Raw genomic sequence first — 24,540 nt, 5'->3', positions numbered from 1 at the left:
AACGTCCACATCCGTTTGGAGAGCACTGACTTTGCAACTAGGTTTCTGGGATAGAACACAGGCCTTGTAGTGTTCACTCATAGTATCTCCGTTTTTGTCCTTCGAGGAGAAGGCGGCTGGTTTGTTTCTTTGGCGGTGTCTCATATACATGAGTGGTACATTTTTGTTTTTTTCTGGCGAGGCTTATCGTGGCCTGTTTTCGTATGTTCCATTGGCGGATTTCTGATTACCGTATCGTACGAAATGTCAGTTCTTTTTCTAAGTCTCCTCTAGTTATCTTTTTGAAGAATTGTTTGAACCTAGTTTCTAGAAGATCCCGAACCGTTTGTGTCTTTCGTTGATGATAACGGGATCCAGTAGGGATTGTGTTTGGCCTGCGCGGTATCTTGTGGGTGCGACGACATGCTGAGTCCAAACATTTTGTTGAACGAATTCAGCCAACGCCGATGCAAAATGTCCACTCAACTTGATGCCTTTGAACATCATCTAGGGGGCCTTGGAAGCGTTAGGCTCACTTACCAGCAAGAGATGCGTGAAGTGGTAGCTGGAGGAGAGTTGCTCAAGGGCTTGTGTGAGGAACAGGTCGTCTTCCGGCGGAATTGAGGAGCAACGGTAGACGATGCCGAAGAGAAGAGAATCGGTCCCACGCACCGGGATTCGTATTCACAATGCATCACAAAAAGGTGAAGGGGTAGAGAACTGGGGTGGTTAGGGTCACACTTGAGTACAAAGCAACCCCATCTACCCTCCCACGTTTCGAATTAGTACGGAGAATGCAGCAACCGCCTATCGAAATCTCAGAATAAGAGACTTCTGGTGTGAGCCAGGTTTCCGTACGTGCGATTATGGTCGTTAGTTCAAGGTAAGACGAATTTAACATCGGCGAGCTGGTTGAAAAGATTGAGGCAGTTTTGTGGACAAGCGCTTCAACACTACATCTTCTGCATCCGAAGGTTGGTAGCAGAGAGTTTAGTAGATTTAATAATCCCACGCCGGTTTTGCTCCTGAAGGTTCCGAGGAGCCTCTGCGGCGTACTTGTTTGCCTCCTGCTTTGGTGTTTTCAAAGGGACGGTGTTTCTCCCTCCGATTCTGGTTTACGCTGGCCCTTTGTTTCTGGGGGACGCAATTTTCCCTCCCTTTGTCGAAAATGTCGGTAGCTACTGCTTGCGACGCGTGGAATGTCAAATTGTGGACACTCCTGGACTCGGCGTTGTTCTAAGATATCCTGTGAACATGATTTCTTTTTTTGGTCCCTTGGACTTCTGGGTGCGATTTGGTTGTCGAGGTGTCTGTGCGACCCTGATGAGTCGTTTGGTCTTTGGATTGAACTACCAGGGAGCGTTACTTTTGATGGCAATCCTGAGAGGCTCGTTTCTGTGGTTGAATGCACCCTGAATTCAGTAAGCACCTTTCCGATCGAACGAGGTTTATATGGCCCTGGCCGATTTTGACGTAGTGGAGTTGGAGGCTGTTTGTTTCGCATTTTTCCCGCGATTGTCTTCAGTACTGCTTCCACATGAGGTCAAAGGGTCAACACTAGCTTAGTCCTGGCTAACTGACCGGTGGTCGTGCGGTTGCACAGTGGACTCCGGCGATGAGGTCAGCGTTTGTGGCTGACCTAAACATACTCAAAAAATTTGTTTAGCATGAATGTACTGATCTATAGTAATTTTATTGGAAATTTCCACTTCGCAAGTGAAACATGTGTTGCACCCAAGCAGAAAATCAAGGAAGACTCTAGAAAACCGTAAAATCGTCAAACTTACTCTCCTCAATCAATGAAGTGAGGTAGATACCAGTTAGTCTATTAGCAGGCAGCATTTTGCTCGGCGATTCCCTCAACAGACCCAAGCACGGGCGACCTGACGCAGCAGTAGGCGAGGAGACTACTTCACATATCCGTTCAGTGTTAGTGGAACCTACCACCATTGAAAGTTGGTTGTTTTGAGGCATAATTTGCAGGGCTTGTTGAAAAAGCTGCTGTCAGGGGTGGGATTCGAACCCACGCCCACAGAGTGGACTGCGACCTGAACGCAGCGCCTTAGACCGCTCGGCCACCCTGACACGACAACCGTAGCCCACGTTTAGATTTGCCAAGCGACATCATCATCAGACAGTGACGTCAGTGTTGTCACTAAAGCTTCGCTGTCGTACAATTTCATGTTCGTCTAATTATATTTAAAGCCTTAGAGTGAAGAGAAAAGTGTGAGAGAGAACCTAGTGCTTGCCTAGGTTAGGCATTCTGAGGTACCCACACCTCCAAGTGCTCAATCCGACGATCTGGAAAGAAACTGACAGTGCGAACACCACTGACATCGAGTGGCGGGCATTTCTTGGAATGTCTCAACCCAAGCACAGGTGGGATCACGGGAGACCCATACTTGAAGGCATACAATACCCAAACTCTTCTTGCTCTCTCACGCCCTTCTGCCAAGTCATACGTTGTCCACATCGCGGTTTGCGCCATTCCACAGGAAGCACGGAGAACAAGACTCTTCTCGGTAGACGGTGTTCCGGTATGCGTAGCACATGACCAAGCCGTCGTAGCCGGTGGTGTGGATGTTTTCCCTGATTGAGGAACCCGTTTTCCGTTCACCTCAATTCTAATAGGCTGACGCTATCCAAAACCAGCAACGCTACTGAGGCATCGGTGTCAAAAACCTGAAGATCCCTCACATCATCTGTCCGCAAGGGTCACGTCTCGAGCCCACACAACAACACAGCCCTTACTGTAGCCTGGTACACATGACCCGTAAGATCTTGTGATATGCTTTTTTGACACCGTGAGTGACTCAAATTAGCAAACATTATTCGAGGCTTTGAGATTCGTGCACTGCCTTCATCAGACACCCTTCCGTCAGAGCTAACAAAACTATCGAGGTATGTATAAACTCAGAACAAGATAACTCGTGCAGAGGCTTGAGAATAATACTTCTGAGAAACTACACGCAATCTAACTGACGACAGTTCCTCATAAATGATGATCTCAAATGGGGAGGAAGAACTAAGCACAATGAACTCAAAAAATCATGTTACTTTGCATATCCATCGGTATGTTCTGACACTCATTTTCCATACACGTTCCATGCTACTTCTCATTGAGTAACTTGAGCCAATCGATCGTCGTAACAGTGACAGTGGAAAGTCAGAGGACATATAAGTTGATATTGGCGATTTTCACACAGTGAGTAAAAAATACCGAATCGAAGAGTGCGGAAAGGCCTTAATCCGACTGACATCGATTACCATGATCAAGAAGGGATAAAAACAAAACAGTTCTTTCGTTCGTCACCGAGTTTATAGGGGTTCTTACTAAAACAACAAGTGTCCCTCTTTAATAAGCATACGCTCAATATCATTCCGGTGTGTGGCACGCGATATTAACGACCCGACCAGAATAACTCAAAAGTACCCAGTTACGATAAACCCAAGAAAATACGTTTTGTGCAAAATAGATTTAGTAGGGGCATGTAGTTGAAACTGTGCCTAAACCAGCTAGGTCAACCTCGGCAGTAAGCTCTAGGCAGACAAAATGCGATTGGAGGGAGCTGCAGGGAAAAATAACCGACTACGGAACCACGGTGGGAGAATTTGAATTTCCTTGCTCATCCAAACTGAGTGATCATCCACTGATAGAGTTGTGTTGTGTTGGAGTGCAAAAGGACGTTCTAGTGTGTTTCTGTGTAAGAAATAAGTACGTGGCACAACATGAATGAATGATGCCAAGTTTGAATGGACAGAAGGAACGACATGGAGAAGATGTATAGTAAAACTGCTGATTGCTGCCGTGACCTTAGTCCGACAGCCTATGTGGGGTCTATGGTAATAGGATATTAAGTGCAACTGGCCTGTCACTGTTTCGTCCATGCACAGCTCGTGATGTAGATAGGTCAGTTGATAGTACGACTCAATCTCGCTATAACAGCCCGAAACTCGCTTTAACTATTGAATTGATGCAGCGGCTACATTTATTGGATTCTCTTAACGTTTGTGTCACTTGCTATGGCCTTTATGGTCGCCGTGTTCCCTATGGCTGACACTTATTGTTCCACCTGATGCTGATGCGTGTGTGTGTGTGTGTACATTAGTGTGGTTGTTCATCTGGCTTCGTTATAACAACCACTCACACTGGTATACAAACTACCAATCGGATCCAGTGAATCGATCTCCTGAGGGACAACAGGTGGCTCACTTGGCTAAGTCACAATTCTGGTCGCTTTCATCTGGTGCGCGGACGTTGTCACGCGATACTGTGACAACCTGTGCACTTGTTATCGACTCCACGGGCGTGAACGGTCGAGGTTTGTTATGTGCCTGTGTTTACTTGTCTATAAGCATTACTGTGGTCTTTTGGACACAACTTTATGTTCTGGTGTCCGGATCCATCCAACATACGCGGGTTTAAAAGTTTTTCATCGAAAACCGTAACTCCGAGTTTGCTGGTTTATCGGTATCCTGTTTTCAACAGTAGTTGAGGCCTGAAGATTTCTTGACCTTTCACGTTCGACCGTTTGATTTGAAATTGCGGGGTGGGGACAAGTGAACGAAAGTTCATTTTTCACTCGTAAATTTATACGGCGGGGATTGATGTCTATCATTTGACTGCTCGCGGTATTCATCCGGAAAGCATGTGCATTTCAAAGGCTTATACTTGATTTCGAACAGTTATTTTGAGAATGTCAGTTTCTTTGCTGAAATCAGCAACACGTAATTCTCACACTGTGCTGTTTGTCTCATTCGGACGCAGCTCCATTCGATAGACTCCACATAGCCCACTGGGTGCCTGCGTCAGCCTTCATTTGGCGGTTGAAACGACAGTGGACTGACGAAGCTCAGCATTCGAGAAACCAAAGTGCTCAGCTATCAATATCTCTTTTTACAGTACATTATCAAGATCTGTTTGCCGCACAATGATGTAGACGGTTGAGGTTCTTTCCACGCTTTCACATAGCAGCAGGTGACCGCCCCATACTAAACCACATATTTGCTATTGAGAATTCAAGCATTGCACACGTCATTAGTCCACCACCATTTTCGCTCACTGATCCGATTTCAAAGGGACTAGGTGTCTTCTGCGTTTTCCAGTTATTGTCAGCCCGAGCGCTGGAGTTACCCGAAGGCATAAGGGAGTCCTTTGGAGGTGTTCATCTGACCAGGTTCACTAGTTTGTCATAGGACTTGTTCTTCTTCTCATCTAAATGTCATAGTGTGAAGGTATAGGTACCATTGAACGCGAAAACCCTCGCTTTCGACGGCTGCAATAGGATCGCTATCACTGTAGAGTTGATGAAGTCTGGCTTATCCATTATTCCTTTATTTATATGGTCCGCGATTGCAAGTCTGACGCCTTGTTCAGGTCGGCTTTCTGTATTATTTCAATTCGGTGGAAAGCATAATCACATCAAGCTTCGAGTAACATCCGGCAGTTCCATCGGGGGCAGTGAGACCTATTCTGTAGCAGCAAGATAAGCTCACCTTTGAAGCCTGCTTCCTCCATTCTTATCCAGCACAGTCCTTCAAGTCGTTGAAAATGCATCTTACTTCTTTTCGCAGTCCATGTCATGTGTGCGAGACTGACCTTGAGCCTGACCTCAGCCTTTGACTTCAAGGTGTGACTCACATGTCATTGGGGTGCCGATCTATTCCGGGGTTGTAATGAGTACGGCGTGAAAGTCTGAATCCTAGTGCGCAACTGGTGCCTTTTGAGAGGAACCGAACTCACTTTTTGTAATAGTTCAACCGCACTAGTCAGTGTGGCGGTGGATACGGCCAATCGTTGAGCGACTGGAGTTGCGGATTTCAAGGTCGGAATTTTCTGACTCGTCCTTTCCATGGAGAATGCAACATCGCTGCCTCCGTAAATATGGAAACACTTGTTGCCTTGTTCCCACACTCCTTTCCCCGAGAAATTTACGACTTTGCATTCAGTGGGCGACTTTTCGAGGGACTTGCTGCACCTCGTTGGACTGCTCCCTAAAAGTGTTTCTGGAATGACTGGATCTTAATGAACTCAGCTCCAGGTAGTCTATTCCACAGGATCATTACAGAGCCGATGCCTGTGAAATGTCAGGCCCTTATATTCTCAAAAAGTGGGGTTGCGTTAAATCAGCTATTGGAGGATTTTATTTCAAGCTTTTTTGAACGGATTTATATTGCTATTAAGTGATATACAGTAGTACATTCGTTTCAGATGTTAAAGTCCTTGCGTCATCTGCGAAAGAGAACCCGTAAATGTTGTCAAATTCCAGTGGAAAGCGGTGGCCTGTACGATACCATTGCAAGCACTGGCGTTGAAACCGTTAAGTTGGTGTTGTAAAAGTGCAATGTTTTACTGACGAGTGTTCAATAGCTACGCGTTAAGCGCAATAACTCTAGTGTAATAGACTTACTGACTCTGAATGGGTCATCTGTTGGCAATCGGTTTGCCGTGTATGGCCGCTCCCATTCTTGGGAAACAATGCGACTGGATTTCCTGTCCATTGTTTACATTTTTTTATGTTAATTCGCTCTCTTGGCACTTAGGGATCCTCTCCACTTGGTACACGGCCGATGGACGAAGATTGTGCCGGGTAGATGGTCCGCATCTGCATGATGCCCATAAAAGATAATCTGATAATTTGATTAAATCTGCTCTCGAGGGTAATCTACCCATCTCATAAACCATTTCCATAAAATACTTCACTAGCTCCGACTGTGGAGTTCGTTACTAAGGTCTTTAAACGAGGGATTTCCAAACTGCGGTTCACGGGCCTGAACCGGCCGCTGGTGCTTCATGTTGCAGTTGAAACGACTGGCTATGAAAACCTGTTTGAATCATTTCAACCTGAAATATAAACACTAATTGTTCAGCTGTAATACCTTTCCGGTGCACAGCTTCCACGCCACCCGAAGGAAGCACGACAGCTGAGACATTGTCAGGTTTCCTTACTCTAAATAGGAACAGTCGAGATGCAGAGGCTGGGTCTGAACGACGGACCTTACGGTCAGTAAGTTCATGCCTTAACAACTGAGCCACCATGAATCCAGCCTGAATCCTCAGGGCCGAACCAGTCAGAATCGCAGTTTGGACAGTATCGTAAAACGACTTCGCAGGAAATTGTCCCTAAGTGGAAGTCCACGGTGGATTGGAAACCTCAGTCATTGTCCTGAATGACAAACTTTGAATGTTCTTCCATTTGTCTTTACGGGATAAGTTACAAGAGCGACTGTGAGGTTTTCAGATCTAAACAAAACATTAAGGACATGCAGCAGCTCCACAATAGTTTTAGGCGAACCAATGAACAACACTGGAACTGAACTAAGTTAATTGTCAACGATAAAATGAAATGTTAGAAAGGATGCCTTTGTGAATTCGACTGTTGTTTGTATGAACTATCCTTCCCAAAATGAACTGTGTGAAAAATTTTGGCCTCAGAAAGTTGAGTGGTGATAATGTGAAAGTCGTGCAGAGCTATTTAACTGATCCCGCAATTTGCTTGCGCGTTAAAAATGAGATAGCAGCTCCAACTATCGCGTTAATGGACGGTTTTTGCTAAATATTTATTTACTGATGTGCTTGTACATAGGTGAAAGTTGGTAGTTGGTGAAACTTTGAAGTCAAAGTTGTCTTAGAATGTCTGCACGGTATTGGTACGAATGAAGTGGACTAGATTGTGTGCTATGTATTGCATCTGTTTGAGTTGATCAGCGGTTGAGAGTTTTTATTCCATAACCAAATTTTCGGTCACCGTCGGTGACCCTCGTTAAGAGTAAAGTGATCAGAATTACGAGGACAAGACAGTTATTTATCGAAGTATTTTAGAGTGCATAAGGAATGAGCGACGAATTTATTAGCTAACGTAGATCAACAGTTTGAGCCAACAAGTGTACTCTCTTTTTCTGATAACCGATAACTTACAGCTGCCCAGCTTTTCGACCCTCTACGTAACAAGTCTCTAGACCACTTGTTAAAACCTATCTGTCACCCCTTAGATTTTACCCCTTTTTCTATCCAGCTTACGGCCCTCTACATGAGTGATGAGACTGCCTGCAATTGAAAGAGTTGGAGGACCCTTATCCTCAAGCTTTCATAATTACGGACAAGTATCGAATGAGAATGAGTAAATCAAAGTGGAAAGAAAATGACAGCTCTTGCTTCTGACCGCTGCGTGCTAGTCAAATCCACGAATGTACATCAGTTAGCAATCTAAACCACCCCTGGGAAACGCACGTTGACTCTCAAAGTCGTACTCAAGATAGAATCAGCGTTCTTTATCTTCCAATGCTCTCTCAAACTGTTGCTAAGAAGCCTAGACCGTTTGGAGATGTTTCTTCTCAAAAAATGTTTTGCCGCAGTAAGTACTACCGAGTAAACCTATCACGTCATAGGTAAGCTCACTCATTTGCGAATATTCAGACTCCAACGACAATTGGTAGAACGAAAAACAACTCCGCACCAACGCTGTTCGTTCTGTTCATTGAAATCTAACTGTAGTCCATTTTTTCAACTCAACAAAACGTAGAAACTATCGGGTAAATTTGGTTGCTTCCAAGTAATTTCAATGATGCCCCTGAAGTTGTTACAGAAACTTGAGTATGATCTACTTGAGGGATAAACTACTCAAGCATTTGACACTCTTCTCTATTATTTCTGTCGGTATTAAAATGGGAATTTTTGAGGTATGCAGTCTTCGGTTAAGCTGAGGCCGGATCCGGGAAACACCGGTCTCACGAGTGCTTTTGTCTTTACTCTGAGGGAGGTAGTAGGGTAGAGGAACCGGACACGTGACCACATGATTAGTAGTTTCAAGCTGTAACCTTGACCACGCGTCCGCCGGCCGGTTTGTGTATCTGGTCACTTTGATCCATACCTTGATACATGTCACAGATGAGCTTATTTGATTACCTCACGTCTTTCTTCAGACCAACCAAAAATGCCAGCCCTGCAATTCAACCGAGGTTTGACAGAAGCCGTTCTGGTTTATATTTTCCCGTTGTACACAAGCCAAATTCACCTCGGAAACAGTAAACGTCCATTTTTGGGATAAAATGATGTTGGCGCAAGACTCAAATGAACCTCTCTTTTACAATGTGCCACAACTGAATGCGCAACTGAATGGTTCATCTGCGCTGACGCTCAAGATATTGGAGTGTGTTTTCCTTGTACGACTTTGCCTACACGGCCTAGCCCCTATAATTAGTGTGGTATCATGGAAACAGAACAGCATTAGAAAATGGGAGTGTTGCGAGTGGTTTTATGCCGAAACTATTTTATTTCAACATCCTAAAGCTAGTTGTATTTCACTAAAATTGCTTTTTTTTCCCTATCAAAGAAGAGGCCTCATGTTTGACATAATCGGAATTAGAAATACCCTCAGCGTTAGAATACAAAACTGTAGTGAAACAGAAACACCTTCTGGGCTTGAACAGGATCGAATGGTTAATTTCTTCTGGTCAGGTTCAACGTAATTCCGCTCTCTTTTTCTTCAGGGCTAGAGCAAAAGCCATTAATTCACTGATGAAACTGGCCCTTCTGTACGGTAAGTGGACAGAAAAGGGCCTTTAAACATGACATCTGCCACTTCCTTGCGAGCATCCCGGCGCAAACCAGCGGCACATGACGAAGTGCAGACCACTCTGGTTCCAAAGAAACCCAAGTGAGTTCACAAAACCTTGAGGCCCTTTTTTGACGAATTTGTTGTTGTGAATGGTTAAACCAGCCAGAATAACGAAAGCCGGGCACGTCATGACCGAATAGAGTTACGTAATATAAGCTAGATGCACCTACAGGAGTACGAGGCAACCTGAAATGATCACAGGGGAGTACGTACCAGCGAATCTTGTAAGAGTAGAGTCATAGTGTCCGAAATCTGGCATCGCTAGACTCCTTCTCCTTGTAGACCCAAGGAGGGATTTTACAGTGATTTTTATGTTTACTCATGGACAAAAATTAACATTACTGCGACAGTTGCAGTATATCATTTTGATCCTCCTTCATGTACACAAAAGTAACTGATAACTAATCTATCTCTAAATTGGCAATCACTTTCCGCAAGTGCTTTCTTTACTAGTTACTTCATCCTATTGTGTAAACGTATTTGGCCGTCCACTCATAGCAGTGGAATTTTCTACTTTTATCACAGGCTGTCCCTCCATGACCAGTCGAGTTTATTCGTCCAGCTGACATCACGTGTTCTGCTTTCGTTACACCGACTGATACAACCACTCATTTCAGACATCACAGGAGACTTGGACTCTTGAGACCTTGCAAATAAATCTGTTTTTATATGACCGCTTCGCTTAATGTCGTAGGATCGACTGATGGGCCACGAATGAAGTGTATGTGTACAAGGCAACCTACGCCCTTTCACAAGCTCATCAATGGGAACGGAATTTTCACCTGCGTTCTTGGTGCTTCTCTGATTGCTTCTATCTATGATCTCCCGTATTAGCATAAAACGAAGCTTCAGATTGCATTCAGTTCAGAATTGTTGGCTTGTGGCCTACTGATAACCACAGCAGTGGCTCAAGTATGGTCCTCAGAATTCGAGAGGCTACCTGCAGACAGAGGCCTGATCCATGTTTTCTGCATTCAGATATGTAGTCAACCAACTGCTTCACGGTTTGTGTGGAGCAACATCCCTTAACTAACAAATACTCGCTTCAAGGGCCAAACGAGTTTGTGACATGGATTTCGGTGTACTCGGAGCTTTTCACTGTCTGCGACTGATTAATCCACTTTTCTGTCGGGAACATCTGGGAGGCCATTGGTTGATTTCACTGAACCACAGTAAGCCGAGCGTCATAAATGTTCGCTGTTCGTGTTGTGGGCTTAAAAAGTCAGGGTTTGGCATCATGCACCTATATAAGTCTCTGTGCTGCCCACGTACTTTTTTGTTCTTGGATCACTAGTCATCAATTATAGTTGGCCTATACGTCTGTCGGTCAATCACAAACAGCATGCAGTTGCCGGTGTTAATGCTCTACGGAACCCCGAAAACTAGCTATACGAACGAGAAAACGGGGAGCACTAACAATGTCCGCTTGTTGAGTAAAATTGTTACAAGAGATATATATGCAAACAGGGGACTTGTCGTTTTGCAGGTACAGTTCGATAAATCCTGTTGTAAATTCGGATGCAGGTTTCGTGTCTTCGCTGTTGTAACAGCCACACGTAGTCCTGGATATCCGTGCGTGAAACGCCGTAAAAATCCTGAGCGGCTCTGCTCCGAGCTGAGCGATTTGCGAAGCTCTGTTGGATTTTGTCGTGTTGCTGTGCTGGCATCCTATTTGTAGGACGTTTGCGTGTGTGTTGGTGTCAACACATGACTTTGTGCTACCGTATCAGACGGTAGACAGTCGATATCGGATGCGCATCGTGGTTTGTACTATTGGGGAAAAAACGAGGTCTTGGGATGAGGGGCTTGACTGTGAGCTGTGTAGTCACGTTAGTCACGATTGTAGCGTGATTTATGAGTGCAAGGAAAAAAATAGATCTCGTGATCCAGCGTGTGGCGGTGACCTGTACAATCATGTATATGGCGAAAGGGTAGCTCCACCGGGCTAGCCACCACCGCGTTCACCTTATAGCACAAAAGATGGCTGAAGCCTGATCAGGAGAAACTAGATTTTGCTACAATCCACTTTTCCCGAGGAACTCTGTGTTGTTGAGCAATCGAACTGACTTACCGTGATACTCCTTGTGTGTATCCCCACACCACTGAACTGGTGAACAGCGAGGTTGGCACTCTTCTAGCACTGCCACACACCGTAGCCCCGTCCTATCGGACAGAACAGAATTGCATGCAGGAAAACAGCATGAATCTTTGAGATATTGGTACGAAATAGCTCCTGTCTTCGGTTTTGGTGAGTCTGAAAGATAAAAACAACTCCATATTTGTCGGAAGTTGGAATGGAACGTATTGCCTAAAATGTAATTCCCATGGGAGTTGCACTTTAACTTGGTCATTCGTAGACGACCCAGAGATAAATGTGGATATTACCTTTTCCTATCAGCACGGATTTACTGACGTCTTGCTAGTTGTCGTTGTTTAGGAAGTGTGACGTGAGCGTGGATGCAAGCGGCCATTTCGGTTGACTGCTTTCAGTGATGTGCTAGATCAGATAGTTTATTTAGGGCTCGCAGCTAATAACCCTTATCTTCTCAGTCACACGCTGCTACATCACATAACCGTCTGTTCTTCTATTGGTAACTCCACCGATTATCAATCCAGATTTCTGGCTGAGCTAGTTCCTACTTCGCTCTTTGGGGTTTCATTGGTCTTAGTTGTGCTCCAGCCCTCAGCTTATTTTCAATTTGTAGGGCCAATTTTAGTGACTAATGGATAGGGTGGTGCTGTGCTAGGCGTTTAGTTTACTAGGTGATTGGATGAAGACCAGCACCATCGACTTGAGTATACAGAAGTATACACGGAGACAACTGACATATCTCCGGTACCGCAATCCAAAAAAGTTGGAGTGACTGATTAGGGCATGCGGTAAAACCAGATGCGACTCAAGGATCATATCGCGATAGGTGGAATTCAGCTGGCAGATCATGACAGCAGCAGCTCTTCTGCCTTTATGTCCTCTCCGTAAAGTTTCTGTCCTGTTACGACCGTGTGACTGTGCACGTCAGTTGCAAGGGATCTGTTGTTCATCTCTCCGAAATTAGTATTGCCGAATAGAGTAGTGTAGTAAATTGAATGCAACCGCCCTTTTAACCTCCTGCACCTCTGAAGAATACTCATCATCCGGTATCCCTGTAAGAAGGGAAGGATGTTGCCCAGTCCCTATACTGTCAGTTCTTAAGAGGAGTATCGTATTTCGGTCAATATAAGCGATAGTGTGTAGATCAACTTGAGACACGCAATGGTCTATTTTACTGATCTCTCTGGAATACGTCAGTCGTTTCGGTCGTCACAGCACATATATAAAAATGGCAGTTATCTATGTTTTTTGTCGGACTGAAAATTTTGCTAGCTTGGTCTTTCTCAATTTGGTGGAAGTGGCCCACATTAGTGAACATTCATCCAAACCTATCTGATCATTTGCGTGACCAATGACCCTGAGAGTACGCTATCGAGAGGTTAAACTAAACTCAAGGAGTCTGAGAGCGGTCTATCGGACAGTTCACTTGCCTGTATATATGGCCGGGTGCTTTTATGATTGCCGAAAACCTTTGGTCAAGTCATATGGGTCACAGTCTGAGGGACTGTATTTTCTGACCAAGGGAATGCGTAAAATTGAGCGTCGGGCACGTGGATCATCAAAACTAGATGGATGGCTTTCTACACGAGAGGGCCCTCTGTGTCTATCGTATCCCATGGAAGATTATGGTCCACTGGGGCTATTATTTAGATCACGCTGCTAACTCTCGCCAGTAGACAGTTGTTCTGGACACGAGTGGTCCGACCGTCTGAGATACTCTCACTTTGAGGCTCACTTGCAGGAACGCGGTATTTTCACAGTTTATTGGCTTATTCTATGTAAATGAAATTTGAGTAAAAAGCCATCTTAACAGGTACCATCCCCTTGACATTGTATGAGGTCAGCGTAACAGGTCATACTTGGTGTATGGACTAGCATGGCCGAACATGGCAGCTGAGAGAACGTTTACAATGTCATCTCCAGCTTGCCTCTTCCATTAACAAGCAAATGAGTTGAACTGTATGAGTTTCAGTCGACTTCATGGGAGTTCTGGTAGCGCTAGGCCATTGTGAATCCGAGTCCATATGGAAACTTTAGGAATAGTGCTTATTGGGATGCTGAACGTCATAGACGAGATTTTATACCATTCTCCACCGCAACTTATCTTTCTTTATCTTCAGGCCGACTGGCTTGGTTTATGATCCGCGTATGACTCTACACAAGCACGAGTGGTTTTCGAACGAACAGGAATCTCCTGCACGCATTCAGCGGGCCTTCAAACGTTGCCAAGAAGAAGGTCTGGTGATGCGTTGCACAATGGTTCCAGTGAGTCCTAGTTACTACACTTTTGCATAGATGCATCAAGCGTTGACTTAAATTCGTATACAAACTGGCCTAATACAATATGTCTTAGCTCGCGGGAAAACTGAGTGATACATATGAGGATAGTTTTTAAAGATTTCTTACCTGGTACCCTGGACTGTGTCTGCACCGGCAGAAGAATCCTTATTAGATTCGTGGATGACCCAAAATAGTGTGCATTGGCTGAATACTTGCCTTAACCTAGCGTCTTCTCATGCTATACAAACGAGTTTCAATTAGATTAGGTTTTGAATTACGAATATCTACGATCTGCTGTGTTTTTCCGTTCTACGTCATACATTGTGTTTGGGCTGTGGTATAAATAGAAGATAGAAAGTGCTTATTTGTATCGGCCATACAGGGGAAATACATTTTGCCAGTTTTTCACTTAAAAGCCGACAAGGATGTTCAGGCGCACATATTAGGCAGTCAGTCTGCACCGGCTGTTCACCAGCCGAATTGTGATCAGACAATAGTTGAAAGATGGACTTCCTTCACAGGCGATTTCGAACCGTGTCCATTCGCCTGCTTGCTTATGTGGGGCTAGATATATCAGCCTTACGACACGACTGTTATCTAAACGAATAGCCCAATATAAATCAACCTTGGCTAGCGAAAGATTTCGCTTGACGCATAAACAGTTCTGTTTTGGCTTACTAGTAGATACTGGACGCCACACTGATGCAGCCATACTTTGCAAGATCACTCAAGAGTGCCAAGGAAACAGATGTTGAGTATAGCTGATGCTGTCACCATCCACCTCCACAGGCTACCGTTCTGCATTTAGAGACTTTTTATCCAGATGTCACATTTACAGTGGCGTATTCACAACTTTCTGGACTCTACATGCCAACCAAAACCAATACAACCGGACACTCTCAGTGGTCCGTACGTAATACATGACCCCAATACTCCCAGTGATCCGGCCCTGCTCTAGTCGGACCCCTGCGTTACATTTTTTCTTAAAGTTGTTCTTACCATCTATTTACTCCAATTGTTCTCAGTATTCATACACCAATGAATTCGTTTTACCCTATGTATTTATCCGAGTCTGGTGATAAGATATTGAAAAGGAATCCTTCACTCAAATGTCTGTTCGAAAACGATTTATGAGAGTATTCCAGCAGATGCAATGGACTCAGAACGTCTCTCGTGAAAAGCACGGATAGGTCATAGGTTGGAGGATTAGCCAAGCAACTGCAGTCCCTACGACATGAGCTGACTAAAGTCCAAATTAACGTGAACCACAGTGACTCCGCATCAGACTCTCAGTCAGAGTTGTTTCATCTACTAGCAAACCGACCTAGTGAAACTAGTGAGTTTACAGTACGGAAAGTCCCTCAGGGTTAGCTATTGCTGGGTGATTGTTGAGATTTCGTTTTCAGCTTATGCAAGCTTCTGAATACCACCCAAGATGTATTGCTTAACTGTCAATTGAGCTTTACAGGTTTGCTCAAACAAAATCTTCGATCCACCCTCTTTGGATTTTAAGCAGCCTTTTCTCTTAGCTTCTTTCATCATGTGTGCTTCAGCTCCTATTGCATTCTAATTGCTTCAAAGCCATCGCGTTACTTGAAATGATTAAACGGGTGAGGTTGAACTGCTTAGACTTTCATTCTGATAATGCTTCAATATTCTATGCTTGGTTTCTCAGTTGGTTTTTCACCATCCATCCGTTCTCGGGTAAATCCACTTTCATTTGCGTTTGTTTACCGTTTACTTCTCCCATCAGGCTCGTCAGATCAGCGAGCAGGCCCTAACATCCATTCACGGCCGAAAATACATCCAGCGCGTAAAACAGTCTCGGAATTTCGCGCTACCGGAGCTCTACAAACTTTCGGGACAGTTCGATGGTGTGTTCTTCAATGAGGTGCGTGCGTGTATTATATGTCTTAACAGTACACAATTGCTCACCACCCCGGTTTCAGTCAGATGGAGTAAACCTCTTTGAACACTTAATAGTTATGTCTGAAGAATTTTATTGCCAGAGTTTTGTGGAGAAGACTTTTGCATCGTAGACACATGTTTTCAAGACTCTTTTTTTCGATATGACGACCATGAATCATCGAGACACGTAGGTGGCCTCAGATACAGGCTGAAATGTGTACCAACTTTTCCTGTTGAAATATCACAACTTCCACCTTTGTTCTCCAACACTCAAGTTTGCTTGCAAGAACTTGATATCAGATAACTGTTTCACATCAGGCTACTACAATCATAGAGCATGAGTTATTGGGATTGAAAAAAGGCATAGTTTGAGATTGCTGTCCCCTCCGGTTCACCACATTGCAAATCTTTTAAGGTTACTTTTGGCGAAGCATCTTCTTTTCGTACAACGTCAAGCTGATGCCACTGTTTGATCTCTCATACCCAGGCTACCTGGACAAGTTCTTGCTTAGCTGCTGGCAGCTTGAAACACCTTGCCAACCTCGTGGTTCACGGTCGCTTAGCCAACGGCTTCGCCTTGCTGCGCCCGCCGGGTCATCATGCCATGCACTCAGAAGCCTGCGGCTATTGTTTCTTCAACAATGTTGCCATTACGGCTGCAAGCTTCTTAGATCCGCCGCCAAATGTGCTTCAAGTGGAACAGAAGGTTGGTCCAAATGTCCGGAGAACACGATCCAGGTCAAAGGGTACCATGGATATAACAAGGGACACTACAACCAGTGATGCACCAAACCTATCCAACGCTGACACAGCATCAAAGCTTGGTTCTCGAGTCAAGCTCGAGCGCATACTTATTGTAGACTGGGACGTACATCATGGACAAGGTACACAATATGCATTCTACCAAGACAAGCGGTAAGGTGTTTAACTGATCAGCTATTGTATTTTTTGCACTCATCTCTCCTTGCAGACTTCCTTTTAGAGCGGCATACGTACTGTGTGGTACCTGCTAGTGGATCGCTCAATAGGATTCCTCCAAATTTAAAACTATGTAGGGCCACCTGAGTTTCATCATTTGGCGAAAACGAATTAGAATAACTTCACTGAATAAAGTTGACCATTTTCCGCTTTACTAAAGTAAAACGACCGAAGCTGTGAACTTGACTTCAACTGAATATACAGTGAGTGTTTATGGTAATGGTTAACATCAAAAGTCAAGTTTGAGGGCACGATAGTTCATTCCCAGCGAGACTCCGTAATTGGCACATAACCTGAAATAATTCTAATGACGGTCAGATTCTGACAGTCTCCATGCTACTGGTAAATGTGAGGACAGAAGCGGTTGTAGACAAGATGCCTCTGTCAAGTGCACTTACTGGCCCCGACCATTTTAACCGGTGAGGACCCAATGTACCAGTCGAATTTAACCATGGCTGTACAGCCCGTGTGCTTTTAACAATAGGAGATTATCATCCCTTGTCTTTGCACACTGTCACCTTTTTCATTCACAGGGTACTGTTTATTTCGATGCATCGGTTCGAGCAAGGTAACTTCTGGCCAAACCTTCGCGAAGCCAACTATGATTTTATTGGTGACGGTCCTGGACGAGGATATAATGTGAACATTCCTCTTGATGAGGTGAGCTCTTTGAATCCCCTTATGTTAAGGAGAAATTTGTTATGCAGTTTTGTTTGATATCATCTTACCTGACTGGCGCTCAAACTAAGCAGAGGATTCGTTTTCCCTGTCTGTTCGGCGCCACCAAGCAGCCGTTTGATTGATCTCGCAAATGTGTCTCATGGATAAGTGCATGAGATAAACATTGATGATCGCACCCAGTTGGCCAACGATATGGAAAGCGGATGTCAGAAACGGGTGAGAGTCATCTTCACATCGTGAACGACTGTCACTAGTTTTATGGGGGTCGAACATAGGGTAGGTGAATTCTTGCACTTTCTCTAGACTTATAACCCCTATTTCTTTGAACAACTGCTTGGCTTGTGTGCGTAAAGAAGTATGCAGAGTCCGGAAGCGTTAGCGGTCCACCATTGGATGGATTACCCACTGGTATTCATTCGAAAGTTGGCTTTGTGTTCGCGCAGAGCGATTTCTTACCCTGCATTTTGCTTGATTTTCCTGCTAAAGCATCGTCTTGAACTTGTAACAACGGTCAGTTGGCACCCTCAAATCATGGGTCTGTCATTTGTTCCATCTCGGTTTATTGTGAACTGACAACTCACCGAATCCAGTTGTGCCAATCGATCGCGCTGCAATATCATCTAGGTCAAATGCTGAAGCAGAATGTAGCTCAATAAGCATGCCACCTCGAACCCGTCAGCATTTGCTCTAATTTGTTCTAGAATATCATTTCAATGAGTGACTTGAATAAAGTCTTTACACATGAGCGTGGCGCTCTCACTGGACACAATTTGTGAGACTTGCGAGCTCGAGAACGAATTTGGCTTCATTTGTGACATTCACAATCCATTCAAATCCAGCTTACACCTGAATGGTTCATTTAACACTCTGGTCTCGGCAAAGAAATCCTGACTTTTCTCACAAGGGTTTAATGACCCTGAGGATAGTATTGTCTGCTCAGCAAGAGGAGACAAACTAGAAGCTGTCTCCACTGAGCGCACCTGAATAGTTGAAACGTACGTAAATGTAACGATAGGATTTATTTGATAACTATTGATAATGTATATTGTACGCTGTGGCCACCATAAAGGTCGAAACACATGGGGTGACCAAAACTGGTCACTTTGGAGAAGTGATCTGTGCCGAAACGCTGAATTACGAGTGAGGTGCTGTAAACGTATCCCTTCAAGGTAAACGTAAGAAGTTGTTGAGCTGTCCTGACTACATTAAAGGTTGCTCGGAACGAACGTTTGGAGATGGAAGAGTCAGGATTACCTGAGAGACGTCTAAATAACACTTGTTTAGATTACATTTCGTTCTACTGAGACCATTATAGGGCGCCACATTGTGTACACACTAAAGTACACGAACGTTTGCGTCGAATCAAACTAATGTAACGTGAGTCATCCGGCTGTGTGCGATCGTTCAAAGTCTAAATTCTCATCATACGTGTCAAGTGCTACGTTCAGGCATATACAAATCGGCATTTACAAAGACAAAAAAAGACTGAAAATCGGTCCGACGAGGCGGATTTGAACCACCGACCTAAGGATAGCTGTGATGCACTACAGTCCTCCGCTCTACCAACTGAGCTATCGTCGGACAGAGAACGATTCGATAGAGTCACATCTGAATCGCTCCATGTTTGATGTTTGCACTCTGGTTCGTTTCTCCGTCACAGTCGACAGTCAGTAAACTTTGAAGATTGATTTGGGCTTAGCCTACGACGAGAGTCGTTTTTGTTGTTATTTGTATTGAACCTTAGCTTGTATACTTCCAGTATGAGGCTCTTTTGCACTGCTGGATAGGTATACATGGAAGGGCACTACCAGGTATGTTTAAGGTTTGCTTGCTTGGTTGAGTTAGAAAGCCTGAACGCAGTGTTTCAAAATAAGTTCAACTGGCCTCTTTAGAGGCCCAGTCCGACACACCAATATATGGACCCACTCATAATTTCTTTCGCTTCATTAACCTGCGAAAAGACGCTAACGAATGATAGAAGAATGGCTGGTCGCACATCTCTCACACAGTAATGCAAGTAAGAAGCAGATGCATTACATGACCCTTGCTATGGGAGGCTCTTTGACATCAGTCCACTGCTGTGTGTGCTCAAATTCATGATTTCAGATTGGTGTTGTGATTGTGACGTCCAACTTTGGAAGGATTGTTCAACCCTCTGGACCACATCCATCGTAAGGCACGCGGCCTGAATTGGGGAGATGCTAGTTTTATTGATTACGAACTATTCAACCAACCTCTGTCTGCATTAATGTCACGAACACTTCTTTGAATCCAAAGGCTATCGCACTTCTGCAGGGTTGGCTGATCCAGCTGCTCGTCCATCCTCCATTTTCGTAGACAGATAACAAGACTTTGAAAAGATCTAGAATGTTCCGTTAGCGTCCCACTGTTTTATCCATTTCAATGAACTTTCCCTGTGTCAATAGCTGAAGGGCATAACAAAGCAATCAGGATGTTATCCCGGTTCACATTATCACAGCTAACCAGTGCGTGCTAGTACCACCATGGTCGACCATGTGGCATGTGGATTCAGGCACAGATTAGTTTGGCCATGATTCTGTCGTGCTGAGTACCAATGCTGATGCCGATTCCCACGCCGACTCATCACCTAATTATCATGGAGTCATGGGAACAGTTCATTGTGGAAGGGTCACAAGCACTGCTCCATAGTCATGCAACCTTGCTTGTGGCTTTGTGTATGTCTTTTCCTTCGGCGATAGTAGAGGGTCAACAACAGTGAGCAAAGGGGGGGGGGGTCAACGGAGAGAGTTAGGACAGTTTGGAATGTGGTTTGCGAAGTATGTGTCCTGGACACTATGGTGGGCTTCAACTTGGAGAGGCGTAAAATATCCAAAAATAGTTCCGTGACACTTCCTGAGTAGGCTGCCGTTCTAAAGCACCTTCAGTATTCGCCGCAAGTACATTCTTCGAGTCCGAGAAGACCCTTAGACCGGAGAGGCCGGATCTGAGAGACGTGGTCGTTCAGTTGTAACACCCTTTCGGTGCATAGCTTTCATGTGTTCCGAAGGAAGCACGAGGGTTGAGATACTGTCAGGCTACCCAAGCCTAGACAAGAACAGTCGAGATGTGGAGGCTGGATTCGAACCACGGACCTTCCGGTCAGTAAGTTTCCCACACTAACTACTAAGCTTTCCCGAGCTCACAGGCGTATGTTAGTGTGGATCGGGCGATCGCGTTGTACATGAGAAGCTTCGTTCGAAAGCTGAGTTTTGAGCTTTTGCACATAGCAGTGTAAAGTTTGAAAGGTTTCCTGGCGTTATTGATATGAACGACTATTTCTTACTGTAACTGGTCATTTTCCGAGGATGATGAAGCCAAACTACCTACAGGAATCAAAGTAGTTTATGAGCTCTTAATTGACAATGGGCAGGCCAGAGCGGATGTTTCTGCTTATGGAGAAGAATTTGGTCAGAATGTATTTTCAACCCAATCGTTGCATCATTGTCACCGGAGCAATCAAGGATAAGGGGCGTTTCTACGGGGTCCTTTCAAGGTGACAATATAATCGACTTACAAAAAGTTTCTGATCCATGCGGTGGACCTGTCTGTACTCTTTTCAGATCGATGAGAGTATTCGAAACTGTCCTGTCGGTCGTGATACTGAAAAGCAGCTGCAAAGCGGACAAATCTGCGGAACTCCAGGATTTAAGCAAACTCAGACGTGAGGTTTACTGCTTGAGTGATAGGCTCTAGCGAAATTCAGCAGTTTTCCTGGCATGCCATCGGCCTTCAAGGATAACCAAAGTTAGTCCTTACTGACTAAGTCCGATACTGCGCTTAAGTCACTGAAGCAAGTGATAGTCATTGGAACTTGTAGTAGTATTCTAAATTGGTCTGATACCTTAGTTGTTCTCACAGACCGGTCTGTCACCCTCTTGAGCATCGATGGTGCTCTGGGATACTTCATTCCATCGGGAACACTTTAATACGCAAAACCCCTTTTGAAGAGATTCGAGGACTACCTGCGCACAGGCTTTTCAGGTTTCCAGCAGAGTACGATCTTTGGCTGGGAACTTTCTGTTCATCTGCAGTCTAACTTTGGCTAATTCGCCTTGGCTGGGGGCATTGCAATTAATGGTATCTGGTGTGAACTTAGTAGTCTTTAGTGAGTGGCTGCTGTTTGAAGGGAAGGTCTATTAGTGACATTTACTGTTCAATCCATCTCCTCAGTTCTTTCTTGCAGTCCGTTCTTAGTTGACCATGGATGTCTCGAGAACTATTTTATTGATCTTGTCGTTGAGCCGAAACAGGAGGGATCTACAAAAAAGATCTGCGAATAATCACCAACGTTTACATTTTTGATAGAATCTATTTCTAGCCAGTAATCCATATGATGTTTTCTGGCTCAGCGAATTGTCTGGTGACGTAATCTGCGGAATTTGGAAGTATTGATCCTACAGGTTTGGGCGGTTTTGCCCAGAGAGTTGATTAGTTCTTTCGAGAATGCAATCCTTATGACTTGGCGATGTAAGCCCGATATTTGATTCGTTCGCCGCTGCATTGATATCCGTAGATACAGACAGGACTCTTCGACGGAGATTGGTAAACCTCAAAAATGTGACGGTAACCAAAAGTTGAAGACGATTTCCGGGCACTTCAGAGCAGCTAACCTAAATTCGTTTTGTAAATCCTAATTTGTACCGAGTATAAAGGCCGAGTTTAAACGCGACGGGTACAGTGACATGGTTTGTGTCGCATTTATTCTAATTTTCCGCTCAATGATGGGATTTATAGTCCTCAACAAAAATGCCTGTTGGTCATCCAGCAGGATGTATTCCACAGGGTGTAGTCCGACTGTCACTGGAGTGCCAGGTGAATAGATGCCTTCTCGGGTGTTGGAAAGGTCTGTTAAATATCATGATTGGATTCAGGGCCAAAGGCCATTCCCACAGAGCTTTCGTGAGCCAAACTTCTAAAGCCCAAGTTTTTGCATTCCTGTCGCTAGTATCCGACAGGATATCACGTTTGGGCACACGGTTGATCGTCTGTAACTAACCGTAGAAATTGTCTCTTAAGGGTAAGAGCCACACAGTACAGACTCAGTTCTGTGTGATGCATCCAGTAGGATGGCTTGATCCATGGTATTGATGCGTTGTGAACTGAGACTAAAAACTCACGTCTTTGGCTGCCAGTGTCGATTCGTACGCTAATTTGGTCGTACCAAGTACCGACCAGGAGTCCATGTTTTCCTCCTGGCATTTGAAACCCATCAGTGGCGGGGGACACCCGCCGTGTGTTAGTGTCTTTATTGGGTTTATGTTGCATTCTAAAAGAATCCCAATAACTGGGAGAGAATCCACCGCGCCTTGATGGTAGCATCGTCAGAGCTTTGTTGGCCCATTCGCAGGAGAGGTCACATCATCTACCACAGTTAATAGTAGTGTGTGGTCGCCAGGATAAGTCACACCCCCTTGTCATAAAGTTTCCTTCTAGTCTTCATTGTTTGTTGGTTAACTCAAGTTCATTTTGCCACAGAGAACAGATGATTTAATATCCACTGTCGTGAGACCAGGTAAGTCATATCAGCTGTACCATTACGTCTTCAGTTCCGCTGTGACATCGCCCAAGGCCTGCGACTGGGTACTGGTAAACAGAGGGTGTTGACGGTCTTAGTTCACCTCACACCTGATATTTACTCGTTCGATCATAGCTTCTGGGACACGTAACTTACGCCGGTCACCGTAATGCTGCTATGAGTTCGTCTAGATTGGCGGAGTAACGTTCTGACCTTCAGCATGGTCGTCTAATATTGTGAGATGAAAGGACAGTTATATTCAACTGTACTCTACAGTTGTATTCTACACACCGATGTGAATCTACTATTTTTTTTCGAGTCTATTATAGGGCGTCCCAAACAAACAGAAATGACTAAAATTATTCCGACGAGGCGGATTTGAACCACCGACCTAAGGATAGCTGTGATGCACTACAGTCCTCCGCTCTACCAGCTGAGCTATCGTCGGACAACGAACGACTTGATAGACTGACAGCTAAACCTTTCCATGATCGATGTTTGCACTTTGGTTCGTTACTCTGTCACCCATTTTCAGTAAACATTGACGCTTGTCTTGAGTATAACCTGCAATAGTAATCATTTTTCTCGTTGTTTGCTTTCGGCTTCAAGTAATGTAGCAGATCATCTTTAGTACTTTCACCATGTCGGATGTATATCTGCGTAATCGCATCACCAGGTGTTTGCTAGCCCTGTCTGCGTAGCTGTTCTGAAAACCTTAAACGCAACTTCTTAGACCGTCCCATCCCGAGGTATCACCTGATGGCAGTGTCAGTGTGTCAGGCCGTGTTGAGGTTTGTTTCCCTTTCTTTAGGGCATCGGAAGTGAAGAGAAGCTTGAATAAAACTAGCATCCAATTGATTACAATCTTCCGCAACAGCAAGAAGAATGGTCTCTTTGTGAGAAGTCACCGTCCCTCGAACTAAGAACATTTATGTGTGAGATTAGCCTTGCAACTGATACCATCTGAGAGACCACTTATGTACCTACGAACGCAGACCACTCTCAAAGTTCTGGTGACATGCACTACTGTCCAGGAAACATTGCTTCTCCGGTGTGTGTGAGGAACAAAGTCACAATTCTGTTCTCTGCGAAGAGGGCTCCTCAGATCAGACCACTACTGGAAGGTCCTCAGCGCATAGTTCCACTGGCTAGACTGCTTCCAGGAGGAACCTAGTGTTGAAAAAGTTCACAATAGTGACTGCCTGCAGGCAGCCTTTAGGGAAGGAACATATTTGCTACATTTCTTTACTCTAAAAAGGCCACCTAAAAAGATCTACTCAGTGGTTTCAATTTTAGCAAAGAGTGGTCTTCTGTCAACGGGCCACCACAAAAATTGAACATAAGCGGTTCATCGAATCGGTCTTATCTCGAAGGGTATTTACCACCAAAATACTCTTCATAGACCAAAACTGTCTTTTTTCAATTGGTGTTCTTTTTAATGCAGTCCTTATGACTTTCCTCAAAGTTGC

At 44.6% G+C, this 24,540-nt stretch overlaps 1 protein-coding gene across 1 annotated transcript in view; it reads left to right on the top strand.

The window, feature by feature from the left end:
• Nucleotides 1–4,226: 4,226 nt before the first annotated feature.
• T265_06714 (hypothetical protein) overlaps nucleotides 4,227–24,540 on the top strand; it is a gene marked incomplete at both ends in the record, with an annotated part of 75,747 nt that continues 55,433 nt past the window's right edge. The window contains 6 exons of the mRNA XM_009172048.1: nucleotides 4,227–4,301; nucleotides 9,469–9,635; nucleotides 13,809–13,953; nucleotides 15,722–15,859; nucleotides 16,364–16,791; nucleotides 17,388–17,514. Of these exons, the coding sequence (XP_009170312.1) occupies nucleotides 9,547–9,635; nucleotides 13,809–13,953; nucleotides 15,722–15,859; nucleotides 16,364–16,791; nucleotides 17,388–17,514 (927 nt within the window). The remainder of the gene's footprint in view (nucleotides 4,302–9,468; nucleotides 9,636–13,808; nucleotides 13,954–15,721; nucleotides 15,860–16,363; nucleotides 16,792–17,387; nucleotides 17,515–24,540) is intronic.

The sequence above is a fragment of the Opisthorchis viverrini genome, assembly GCF_000715545.1.
Source record: "Opisthorchis viverrini unplaced genomic scaffold opera_v5_143, whole genome shotgun sequence".
NCBI lineage: Eukaryota > Metazoa > Platyhelminthes > Trematoda > Opisthorchiida > Opisthorchiidae > Opisthorchis > Opisthorchis viverrini.
Note: the sequence above shows the minus strand (reverse complement) of the source record. Positions and strands in the feature narration are given on the sequence as shown.